General features: G+C 34.9%; 2 protein-coding genes across 2 annotated transcripts in view; one reads left to right on the top strand and one right to left on the bottom strand.

The window, feature by feature from the left end:
- The first annotated feature begins 291 nt into the window (after window positions 1-291).
- On the top strand, window positions 292-1,895 carry LOC126837681 (isocitrate dehydrogenase [NAD] subunit gamma, mitochondrial-like). The gene is made up of 2 exons (XM_050571631.1): window positions 292-551; window positions 697-1,895. The coding sequence occupies exons 1-2, from the start codon at window positions 418-420 to the stop codon at window positions 1,721-1,723; spliced, it is 1,161 nt and encodes a 386-aa protein (XP_050427588.1). The 5' UTR covers window positions 292-417; the 3' UTR covers window positions 1,724-1,895.
- A 1,504-nt stretch (window positions 1,896-3,399) lies between these two features.
- The window catches only part of LOC126844003 (probable G-protein coupled receptor Mth-like 1), a 29,752-nt gene continuing 20,253 nt past the window's right edge, over window positions 3,400-12,898 (bottom strand). The window contains exons 3-5 of the mRNA XM_050581842.1: window positions 10,193-10,377; window positions 9,668-9,806; window positions 3,400-5,226 (exon numbers count right to left, since the gene is read on the bottom strand). Coding sequence (XP_050437799.1) covers window positions 4,911-5,226; window positions 9,668-9,806; window positions 10,193-10,377 — 640 coding nt within the window. The 3' untranslated portion in view covers window positions 3,400-4,910. The remainder of the gene's footprint in view (window positions 5,227-9,667; window positions 9,807-10,192; window positions 10,378-12,898) is intronic.

Here is a 12,898-nt window from a genome sequence, read left to right as displayed (position 1 = left end):
CTTTTTAACTTAACTTTGAATCTGTAACCTCCTCTTAGACTGTAGTCTGCAAACTTAGGATATTTTTGGTTTAGCGGAGCAAAGCGACGGCGCAAAGCCAGCCCTCGTCCAACAACCGGTGAACTGCCTTATCAGTTTGAATTCCGCCCATTGATAAGAAACCTGCCATAGACATACTTTTGGTAATTTATGCAATTTGGGAAAAGTGGTAGCAACCCGACTGAGCAGAACATCTTGTGTACACTAAAATGATAAGGTTATCATTATATTAATTTTTCAATATCGATAAGGACCACTAAACAGCTGCTGTACGAATGATTTTTAATTCTCAAAGAGTTTTTTTGAAGCGCACGGTATTGCGTATAAAGCGCACGTATAAAACATTTTAAATCGCCAAAGAGCAGAATATCATCAATAATGTTAACTTCTTTTTCAAAATGTGCTTTGCAAAAAGCCAGTCGACCATCCGTCCGGTCTATGTCAGGGGTCAATTTTGATATTCAACACAAGCAACCCATTGCCAGAAAACAAGTAGGACTACCAAGAGCCAGGTAATTATGAATTTCAGTCGGTAAACGTGATTTACTTACTTAGTTATAAGAATTATTAAAAAAAAGTGTAATCGTCTCTCATAATTTTACAGTTTAAAACAGTTTTAACTTTTATAATATAACAATATGCGCTTTCCATTTATAGGTATGGAGGTAGGAATGCGGTGACGATGTTACCAGGCGGTGGAATTGGTCCAGAATTGATGACTTACGTTAAGGAAGTGTTCAAGCACGGAGGTGTACCCGTTGATTTCGAGACAATTCAAATTGATCCATCGAGCGACAATAACGATGATTTGCAGTATGCTATCACGTCTATTCGTAGAAACGGCGTAGCCATCAAAGGAAATATTGAAACCAAAAGTCTCGATACCAATATTATATCGCGTAATGTAGCCATACGTAACGAACTAGATTTGTTTGTCAACGTAATTAATGTTCATTCGTACGAAAATGTACAGAGTCGGCAAAAAAACGTAAATGTCATAATTATAAGACAAAACACCGAAGGCGAGTATGCAATGTTAGAACATGAAAGTGTGGACGGAGTAGTTGAATCTATGAAAATTATCACAGAAGAGAACTCTAAACGTTTAGCTCGCTATGCTTTTGAATTGGCCAAGAATAATGGCCGTAAAAAAGTTACGGCCGTTCACAAGGCCAACATTATGAAACTATCTGACGGTCTGTTTTTAGAGACATGCAGACAAATGGCAAGTAAATATCCAGAAATCGAGTTTGAAAACATGATCATTGATAACTGCTGCATGCAGCTAGTATCAAATCCTCATCAGTTTGATGTCATGGTCATGCCTAATCTTTATGGGTCTATTGTGTCCAACGTTGTCTGCGGTCTTGTCGGTGGCGCTGGTTTAATATCTGGCCGAAACTATGGCGACCATTATGCTGTGTTCGAACCAGGCACCAGGAACACTGGTTCGTCCATCGCTGGTGCCAATATCGCCAATCCTGTAGCCATGTTGAGCGCATCCGCTGACATGTTGGAACACTTAGGACACAAAATGCATTGTGACATGATTAGAACTGCCATAACCAAAACGCTTAGTGAAGACTTGGTCCACACGGCCGATTTGAACGGTACCGCATCTACTACAGACGTCGTACACAACATAATTAAACACGTGAAAAACTATACTCAAAAACGTGTCTAATGTACAATGTACAAACTTAATAACTATTATAAGTCAATGCTCTAAATTATTATTTTGTTTTATTTTAATTACTAAATAAGTGATTGTTGATTTGATTTCCTAACTAAATTTTGTTTTGCCAAGTATTATTTATGATGAATATAAAAATAAATGAATCATAATATGAAAATATTTATTTACATTTTTGTATGGTTTTCAATTTAAAAAATTATTGAAAAACAATTTAACTATTTATTAATCGTACTGTAACTTAAAGTATAGTGGTCATTACTAGTAGTAATAAGTACTTCACATATTAATTATGTGTCGGTATTTAATAGCTATCTTAAGTACAAAATACTACTTTTGAAATTGTTGATTTTAGTAAACTGATGTAAAGTGTATATTAGAAAATCAATAAATATAAAAAATACTGGACAACTTGATTTATCTAATTTGTGTTGTTCTGTAACAAATTATTTGTGTTTTCTGATTTTAGTTATTGATAATTATTTTTTACACTAATATTTAATTTCAAAACATATAATACTAATACACAAGTCGATAGATTAAAGATGAATAATATTTCTAAAAAATAGATTTTTTGCAAAAAGATATTCTATTTTTATAAAAACATTTAAAATAAATTACTAATGATACAAAATCAAATGTTTTGTAAAATTTAATTAACTTGAATTTTCTACAGAAAACAAACAAATAATTTAATTACTTCAAGTCCCACAAAGTGTATAATTGGATCTGTAGTTAAAAAAAAGTTATCTTTTATATTTTAATCCTTTCAAGTATGATTACATATCATTATTTAAATTAAGTTTTTATTGTTAAATACAAAAAAACATCTATTATTCGCCGATAGAACAAGTCAAAATATTTATTATTTATTATCTTATTTGAATTGAGTCCAATTCTGCACCATTTTGCCTGTTTTTATTTAAATTTATTAACAAGACATGTTTACCTTCGACAACCTAATGGCAACCCGTGCCACCTACACTTAAAAAATACAAAACGGATATTTTAAATTTTGTAATTATAGGTTTGACTACGACGGGCCCAAGGCAGTGGTTATTTCATAAAAAAAAAACATAGGTAATCTTTAATTCTTTCTACTCTGACAGGTGTTGCAGACTAAAATTATTATTCTTTTAACAACACTGTTATTAAAATTATGTATAGATATTGATAAATTTACCGTGAACACGCTGTGCAGATATCCAAATAATATAAATTAAAATATACAAAACCACCAATTATGGTTGTCGGTCATTATCGGAGGCGCACAACAATAAAATACGCTTTGTGTATTCAAAAAAACATTGTACTGTAAAAAAATTACCGACTTAAACGAATAATACCACAGAATAATAAATTGTAATAATACAATCCGATAACAAAAAAAAAAGACGATACTTAACTTTTACAAAATAAAAACCCTTTCTGTCTGTTAGCGCTATAAAAGTTGAAGTCAAGTTCCGTTGTTTGTACAGTGTTAAAAAAATGATATTAATAATTTTAGACAACACTTCAACATCTTAATACAAGTGTATCATAAATGTTTGTTATAAGTTTTCAAATAGGATAGGATTATCATTTAAATTACTATCTATCTATCTATCTATAATTGACTATCTCAATCACAAGAGGTAAAAGAAAAAAAACCGACGTTTATTCAACAACTCCGCCATTTTTATTTTGTTTGTAAAATAACATTCACTCACAATTACTATACTTACAAATACATGCCTACTATCTACACAGTCAAAAGCCGAAGACTTTATTTTATTTCATTACAATTATTTAACTCCTTACATAAATTACAAAGCTAATTTAAAAAAAAAAAAAAAACTTCAAATCGTCGCAAATACAGTTCTACATAAAGATCTTAATACAAATTAATTAACGCGGTATCAGGCTTATTCGCAATTAAAATAGGTATAATAAAAATAATATATATGTCAAAAAAAAAAAAAAAAAATACAATACAATAATAGACCAATCATCATTCGTGTTGAAACACATTTAATAAATAAATTACATAGGCTTACAGGAACTTAACATAAAAAAGATGTTACACAAACAAATAATAATAATAATACGAACACAAAGCTGAATATTTATCACTATACCTACATACCTACCTACTTATATATTTGGCACCTGCACAATGTAACATTATTATTTATTACTTTAGCCAAAAGGATATTTTCGTTAGTTGTTACTGAAAAGCAAAGTTTTATACGAATAAAAAACAAACTAGTTATATTTGCTCTAAAAGTATATATTATTATAGTTTTGTTAGTTATCAATAAAAAAGATTGTACTTAAAAAAAAAAAAAAATTTTTGTAAAGTTAAAAAAAAAATCTTGTAATAAAGGATTTAAAAATAATAAAAACAACCCCATTAAATCCGGACGCGGGTTATATATTAATAAATACTTTTAAATTTATTGTGAATACATAATATTAAACATCGCATAAAAAAAAAACAAACAACCGAACAGCCGGCATACAGTAGTGTACAATATAGGTTTACCTCAAGAATAATAAATCACTATATATTAGGTATAGAACATCTTCAACATTACAGTTAAGATTACAATACTATTAAGAAAAGCCGAAGCGAACGGCTCGTTTTTTTTGTGTGTCATTTTTATAACGTTTTTATTTACTTTTTAGTCAATATTAGGCGCTCGTTCTTTTATCAATAAATTGTATTGTCGGTCTATACAAGAGTCGAATAGGGGTATGTGCGAATTTGTTATGATATTATAGTTTTTAAAAATTTTTTTTATTTAATCTTTGGTCCAACGAGAACAACAATACTCATAAACATAATATAATAACGGTTATATATATTAATAATACATAATCTTCTCATCGCGGTGGCCGGTAAAGCCTCAACAAAAAAGTCACGTGCCAAAATGTTCATATTATAATCGAATATATATACTTCATGTGTGCATGTGTTTAAAATATAATACTGGTTAAAGTAAAAAAAAAAAAAAAATAATAATAATAATAAACAAAATAGTTGTCAGTCTAACGTTCCAATCGCTCGCGCGGTGCAGATAAAGTGCGGGCAAGATGAGCGGAGTGCAGAGCGGAACACGGCGGCACACGCAACGGCAGCGGCTTGAAATTGGAGCGGGGGAGGGGGCGGGGGCGGGGGCGACGGCCGTCTCGAGCCTCAGCACAGCGTCTCCACCGGTTTGGACAGCGTGGACTCGTTGACGGTGGACGGCATGGCGTTGGACGTGGACGACCTGGCGTTACCGCCGTCCGACGGGTTGTCCGACCGCAGGCACCACATGCGCTTGACGGCCATCCACACCTGCGGCTGGCATCCGACCACGATGAATATGAGCACCCCTTGTAGAGCGTTCATCAGGTCCGTCATGTACCACACGTAGTTCGGACCGCCGATCAACCACGACATTACGTCCACCGTCCACGTAATGCCCATCACGATCACCAGTTTCAGGCAAACTCGTCCCAACGTGGCCCTGTAACACAATCGATAAATATATTAATAACAGATTCAACATTTATATATTATCTAAGATATGGTTTAAGATAACATTTTTTTTTTTTTTAAACAGGTACTTTTTATTTATTTATTAACGAAATTTGAAATTTTCTGAAACATTCTATAAATAATAAATAAACTTATATTTTATTGGGTTAAACCAAATTATGTATAATCCTTTGATTAATATATTATTTATTATCTTGTTTAATTGTTGCTCCACCCTAAGTCGATAAACCTGTTGTCGATTGTTACAATAGTGTGTTTATTCGGTCTGTGCTCGAAAACTAAATACTAATTACAAAAATAAATAACAATCCGCAGACTGCAAAATTTGTCAATCGTAAAAGAAATCGGTTCATTTCACTTTTATAAAATAATTCAAAGAAGAAGATTCTATTAAAATATACATTTACAGTGTGGATCATCAAACAAATGTATGAACCTATAAATTATTTAAATTTGGCGTTACCCTACCCGAGTAATCATCCAATGTCCTGAAAATGCATCTGTTGTTTTATCCAATAATATTTTCTGATGACATATTTTGTGTATGGAAGACCCCGACAGATCCGCATATTAGGCTGTTGACGATTAGCAATATTATGGCTACAGAAAATTCGTGCACTTATACTTTAGAGCAAACCAACTGATTAAAAAAAAAAACCCGTATTCCGTCTAATATGGTTATTGCGCATTTTTCATAGAACGTTAAATCGACTTGCCGCTTAAGACTGATCAAGCACATCGAACGGTTTTGGCGCATACATAAACAACAACGCACAGTATAATTATCAACACGGGTAGGTACCATAATTATTATCATAGGCGTTGTTATTATTGTAATTTATATTTTGCGCGATGCATTTGCAATTACTTAAAAAAAAGAAGTGAAATTAGCGTTCCAGGCTTTTGTCCAAATACATCAAAGTCGAGTAATACCTGCAAAGACGGCCAACAACACCACGTCCGGCATAGGTCGCGGGGACTTGGCCAATGGTAATTACGGTTAACCCGCACTGCAAATGGTATTTACAAAAAAGTAGGCTAATAACGTCTAGTCCGTACACGTTGAAAATCTAAGTCTAATCTGGGTTCAAAATGAGTTGTAGTATATTATTTCGTGTACTCGAACGTGCGCTGCAACAATGGGAAATCCGGCCAACGAGTAGTAATTCAATATCATTACACTCGGCCGCATGCAGCTCAATGCAGAATTATAATCAAGTATGTGTATGTATACACAAAAACACAATTAACAAAGACAAATCTGAGCTTAAGCCCGTATAAAGGCCAATCACGGTTGTCCTTGTGCAATCATTAATGGCCGTTTGCCAAAAATCACTCAAGATGAGATTGACCCATTTTGGCTTTTATTTCGAAGAAAAATACACAATTTATAACAATAGTTTCATTCTAGTACATAATAAACTGTGGTATTGTTATCAATAAGTCGAATATTTTGTTATTGTAGTCATACCACACCAGGTGACCAATTTACAATATTAGACATAACTAAAATTGTTCTTTTTTATTTTTTTCCAGAGCTCCATCAACTTTTAAAACTAAAACGATGACGTACATATTTAATTGACTTTTTAACCAGTTTTAGACAATTACTTTTAAAGTAACTTAAGTGAAACACGTCTAAGAGAAAAGAGTAATAATGCGCGCAGATAAAAATAATACTACACTCCGGGCTTCGTCCCATTCCTAAATTTTAAGCTTTATTAACTTTAAAAGTAATTAAGCCAAAACTGCAGATTACCGACTAGTCAACATTGTCAGCAGATTATTTTTAATCCAAAAAGTTAATTAAACGTATACGGTACCGTTTTTAGTTTTAAAAGTTGACAGAGCTCTGGAAAAATACTAAATATTTTTAAAAAAATGTATAGTATTTAAATTGAAAATGTTTTCAAAAATAAAAACTACAAAATAACTATAATTTTCCTAGAAAATTAGGTGTCTTGCGTTAAATCGATCACCCTGTACCGGAATATTACACGTTTATGAAATCGAGCACATTTACCTGCCACACCACAATCCGTTACGGTATCATTGACAAATTTCCACTTACACTAACGTAGCGTTACTTTCCAACACCCTTTGCTCTCAACCGTAACATGACGCATTTAACGCAGCTATGGTGCACTTTGCAGAGTTCAATTATTTCTCTGCAAAGAAAGAGCCGCGCAGGTTATCTTTGGAAAGCGCCCGAATCTTATTGGCTTATGAAAATACTATCAAAACCTATCCAAAACTGTCGTGTCGTTCTGGGATTTATCAAATTACACTCACTCGTCATGTATCTGCACACATATCGATCACACGCGATACATTTTTCACTATGGTCTACCGTGACACGGCAGGCAATAATATATGTTGAACGCCAAAGACCACAGACCCCAAGGGATGACGGAAGAAGAGGAGAGGACAATGGTGATTTGGATGGACGTTTTTTTTTCTTATTTTTTATTTGAACTTCAAATTTGGTTTCGTTTAGGTACATAAATAGTGCAATACTGTAGTTTGAGAAGTATTCAAATCGATGCGGCGAAGAGCACTGTGTGTGTATAACGGATGATCGTCACAGTGTTTACCAACCATCTTTGTTCTACCCCAAAATGACGTGATACCCCTTATCTATTAAGCTTAGTACTTAAAACTCTTTTTTTTTGGTAGTTAATTTATTTTTCCGACTATCGCAGCATCCTCGACACGGTGGTTTACATTTTTTTTCATCCCTTCGCACTTTCAACAGTAATCGGAAAACAACAACTCTACGTTTTGTTAAGAAATCATTATTAGGAATCGGATTCCTCATTTTCGGCCTGAATATAATATTTTCTCAATGACTCCGTGGTGGCCCCTCCGTAACGAACGGCTACCGTGCACGAGAAAAAAAAATCTCTTCACACACAAAATCGTTTCCATCCTAATTTTCACAGCCCACGCCAAGATGCCACCACGATGCACACACACACACACCATTATGTATGTATGCTACGGTTACACCGTTGTTGGATCGTGCGTTCGATCAAAATATTATATCCATTAACTCGTTATTATATTTTTACACACACAGACCCAAAGCGTACACCTACGTATACGGTATAGGTTAGGCTATACCTCTTTTATCCAACTATTTCCCCGCCTCTCACAAATCGAATTCCAGAGTAAAATCAATTTTTTTTTTCAACGGACGGCCGAGATTACCACCATCAATCAGAAACCGAGCATATACACAATGCATGTGTGTAATGTTTTATATATTATACACGGTCGGTAAACATTGGACGCCGCGTGGAACCTTTCGATTAAATACTAGCAGTCCTCTTACTCTATCCCGCAAGAGGTTCCCGCGAGTCTTAAGAAACGAAAAATATACATATATATATATATTATTATCATGTGTATTGTATTAATGAAAAAAGCAATATTATGTAGGTATACGGACTAACCGGCGACGCCGTTGATCCCTGCTAGCACACATAGCACGCTTCTCCTCCCTGCTGCGTCAAGCGCACACCGAAAAACAAATAAATCAGTAATTACACATAACAACCATTAGAATAACCTCTCTATATACTATTATTAATGTACGGAATGCGTTTCTGTGCTGATTTCATCCCTGCACTCGAGCCGGCCAAAGGACGGGGAGCGCTGCGAAAACCAAACGGTATCTATACTCTGTAACATGGTTTAACCATCGGTGCAGTATAATTTAACGACAGTGTCCTACACATAACACACGTGTATGTACACACCGAAAGTGTGTAATTTAATAATCAAAAGACCGTCCGCATAAAACAAACGTCGTAAAAACGCCAACGTCTAGTGCACGTGCGACGATATCGGTTTTAACCACAGACTTTAGGACGGTTGCGCTCAAACCATGAGTCTGTACATCAAGACAAGACATCCAGTATCGGTTACTAGGCGTTTTCATGAGATCTGACTCGAGAACTCATTTAATAGATCCGCAATGACTGGATTTTACAAGCAGATTACCTCTCGAGATGGGTTTAGATAACATGTCCGTAGTCGGAGAGAACGAAAATATGCGTGCACCGATGGGGTGGTACCAGAACTAGCGCCGTACAGCAATAATTAACGCAATACATTATACACCGTCATTAATGTGGTAATAATTATAAACGGCCCAATGGTTTTAAATTTTCAAAGCATTCTAGGCTTTGGGGGGTGTAGTTTGATAAAGACTGCTTCCTACGTTACCCATAAGTAAACTGACCAACATTTGAACGTCCCCCGACTTATCCTGAATTAACAATTTTTAAAACCAACGATGTATTTTAAGTTTTTTTTTTTTTTTTAAAGTCGACACACGTGGACAACATACACAGGCTGAGACTTAATGCTATTACAGATATAGGCACCTCGCGTCTCGCGCTTACCTCTCGCTAGTGGATTTCACTACTTCTGTCCTCCAAAGGCCGCAAGTCAACTCTCTGGCCGTGGCCGCGAACAGGGTCAAATTTATCAGCAACAGTATGCCGATGGGTCCGAAGAAATACGACAGCACCTCTTTGTCACCTGCAACAATACCGAGTTGTTCGTTATATTACGTCCGAAAAAGGTAGCGGGGGGAATAGGCCACATTATTTTTTTTTTTTCAAACATATTTCGGACTCGGCCGAGGAACACAGTCCATATAAGGTTGGCCGGTACACCTTGGCGGAAAAAAAAACCATCACGTTTACAAAATAGTATACATATATCATCAGTAATGATGGGGAATTATTTTTCATTCGGTGTCGTTATTTCCGAAAAGCGTTCGACTTTCGGCCCAAAACCGGCACAATACTTAGTCGTACCTCTCTACTGATCGTTGCAGACACAACAAATTGCTTTTGTAGGACACAATCCGGCGGTAGCCACAGTCGACCAATTGTCGTTTAATAGGAGTATTTTGTGCTTACCGTCAAACCAACAACGCTGTTCGCCGAATTTAGGTCTGATGAGCGACTGGTACTGGTCGGGGGGAATGCGATCGAGGACCGCGGCCAAGGTGGCGATCACCAAGGGCACGCCCCACGCGTACAGTTGGTATAGGCGAAGTCTGCACGCTTCTTGACCTTTGTCCAAGTTGGCAGGCCTCAAGTCCCTGGAAAAAAATAGATCCAAAGTATTAGTTGCCATTACACACTATCCTGCTACAATACAACCGCGCATTGACTTGATTTTGTCGGCGGTATTTGTACAATTATGACAACGGCCAGCCACCAGCGCTTAAAAATCACTGACATCTACGTACCTAACCTATACTCGTTTACAAACGACACAAGTTATGTTTTAACCGGTCTAATATATTTTTTAATTAAAACATGCATACACTAACGATTACCTAACGAGCGCTGTATAAATGTGAAACGATAACCGCCGTGTTAATTTGATACGTATAGATATGAGAAACTTTGAATGAAATCGAAACATACTTGAATTTCTGGAATAATTAAATAAATCTTGGACTATTCGTTGTGCTGTCGTCAATTATATGATTTGAGACGGTAGTCGCTGCAATAATTGGGCACACTTAATGGTTAAAAAATAGTTTTTATATTTTTAATTAATTTGTACTTGTTACCAACGGAATGGCAGTGGATGTAATTAATTATGTCGGGAATCGCAGGAATTAGTTGAGACTATTAGAAAACATTTATATCAACACAATATATTGTAGGTAATATTACAGCCTCGGAAATCAAATGATCCACAGTTACACCATGGGAACCCGAAGAACATGAAAAAAAAAAAACCCAATTCCGTGAAGGCGGCATAGGCGGACCCGATTAATATGTAGTAAACCGGTTTTGTACAACCGTATCGTACGTGTTATCGAATATATAAGTTAAATAATTTCTCGAATAAATTAATCGCCGGCACAACGATTGTAATAATTGAAAATAGTTAATCAACTAAATAACAGTATCTCTACACGAACATGACTGTACAAAACACACGCACACGCATAGATACACACGGGCATATATAATACAATAATAATGAGCCTACTAATAACCGAAGACGGTAGCTCCTAAACTGGTTTCCATAATATTATTATTATTATTATTATTGTTATTATGACAAAAATATAACGTAATATAGAAATAGTTGAATATTGTTTTTTTTATTTGCTTTGTGGGAGATCTCGAACACACACAATAGGTTTTAGGTAACCAACAAACGTTCCACTCGACGTTTAATCAGCGTCAGTTATACGGAATAAACGATTGACGATCGTCGTAGTACACGTTCCAGCTTCACGGTTGGAAAATGTAGCTGGAGAGATGAATAATTTTATGTTGTTTTATTTTTATCTCCCCATTTCGAGTCGCCCGTAACGATATTACAAAAAATTTAAACACACTCGCGTTGGCCTTGTTTTCGTTAACGCCCCGTTTTTATAAAAAAAAAAAAAAAAAACCAATTTTAATTCGGTTTAAGTCGTTCAGCGGTTGCACAGTGCACACACACACACACACACATAATATAATTATAATGATAACACGATGACCGAGAATTTGTCCGATGGTTAGGAGGAAAATTGTGTGTACATAAATGATACGACGGAATGTCTGACAAAAGTTAATGAATGATATCCGGGGAAGAACAATACAACAACGTTCAAACAGTTTTGGAGTAAACCTGTACATACAGCGTGATCAATTTTACGTAGACGCTCATTTCCTCTGAAAATAAGTAGCCATTGTTACACGACCAGTAGCCAAGTTGTACACCATTGGGATTGTTAAAAATTGAACCTCACCAGATATTATAATAATTGAATTCTTCTACGTTCAATTTACAAGTATAGAATATATTTACAACAACTGTTCTTCTCTAAAGATGAGGTATTTTGGATAGTTGATGTTCAATATAGAACACAATACATATTACTATGAAATACACATTAAAATGCGGTTATTTAGAAATGACAAAAAGTGAACTTGATACGTTTTCCCCTGTCCTTCCATTTATATTTGGTCGATTAGCATATTTGACATTAACAATATTTTACTGAAAGTTTCGAGTGGTCGATTCAGTTTTTTTTAAATTATTATTTTTAGAGTTACAGGGTTTTAAATTAAAGTCGAGCTACTCAGTAGTCGAGAGCTGGAAGAGGTTGAGTAGTGAATGCAAGTAAACACAACACTGCCAAACCCTGGAACTATTCAAAAAAGCTAAATTTTTGGTAATTTTGTAAGTTTATAATAACAAAGAACAAAACAATAGATAACAAAAAAAAACTACAAAATCGCAATTATTTTTTTCGACGATTCTTCTAGTGTCTTACGTTAATTTGATCACTATATTACAATATATAGTGTAACTACTACGCGGATTGCTTGTAGAGAAAACTGAATGGTATTATATTATATACACACGTCAAATATGTACATGTATATTATACAGTATGTGTGTAATGTAGTGACGCCGCTATCGTGGGAATAATTCAATGGAAATACACTTTCGTAACACGATATTACCGATGTTATTGTCTTGGGATGTACGAGGATGCGAGCGTTTGTATAGAAGAACATAATAATAATAATAATAATAATAGAATATATACACCGATCTATACACCGATGAGGCGCGTCGTCTTTTTACAATAATTCCTTTTA

Source organism: Adelges cooleyi, unplaced genomic scaffold (assembly GCF_023614345.1).
Source record: "Adelges cooleyi isolate 19-005CV unplaced genomic scaffold, UGA_ACOO_1.1 ACOO_flye_CR_arks_rails_tigmint_CR_PRNA_108, whole genome shotgun sequence".
NCBI lineage: Eukaryota > Metazoa > Arthropoda > Insecta > Hemiptera > Adelgidae > Adelges > Adelges cooleyi.
Note: the sequence above shows the minus strand (reverse complement) of the source record. Positions and strands in the feature narration are given on the sequence as shown.

Excerpts from the sequence above, each read along its gene's own strand:
- LOC126837681 (XM_050571631.1), top strand. The coding sequence starts at position 418 with ATGTTAACTTCTTTTTCAAAATGTGCTTTGCAAAAAGCCAGTCGACCA. Across the intron at positions 552-696 it reads GTAGGACTACCAAGAGCCAG|GTATGGAGGTAGGAATGCGG; the intron begins GTAATTATGAAT and ends TTCCATTTATAG.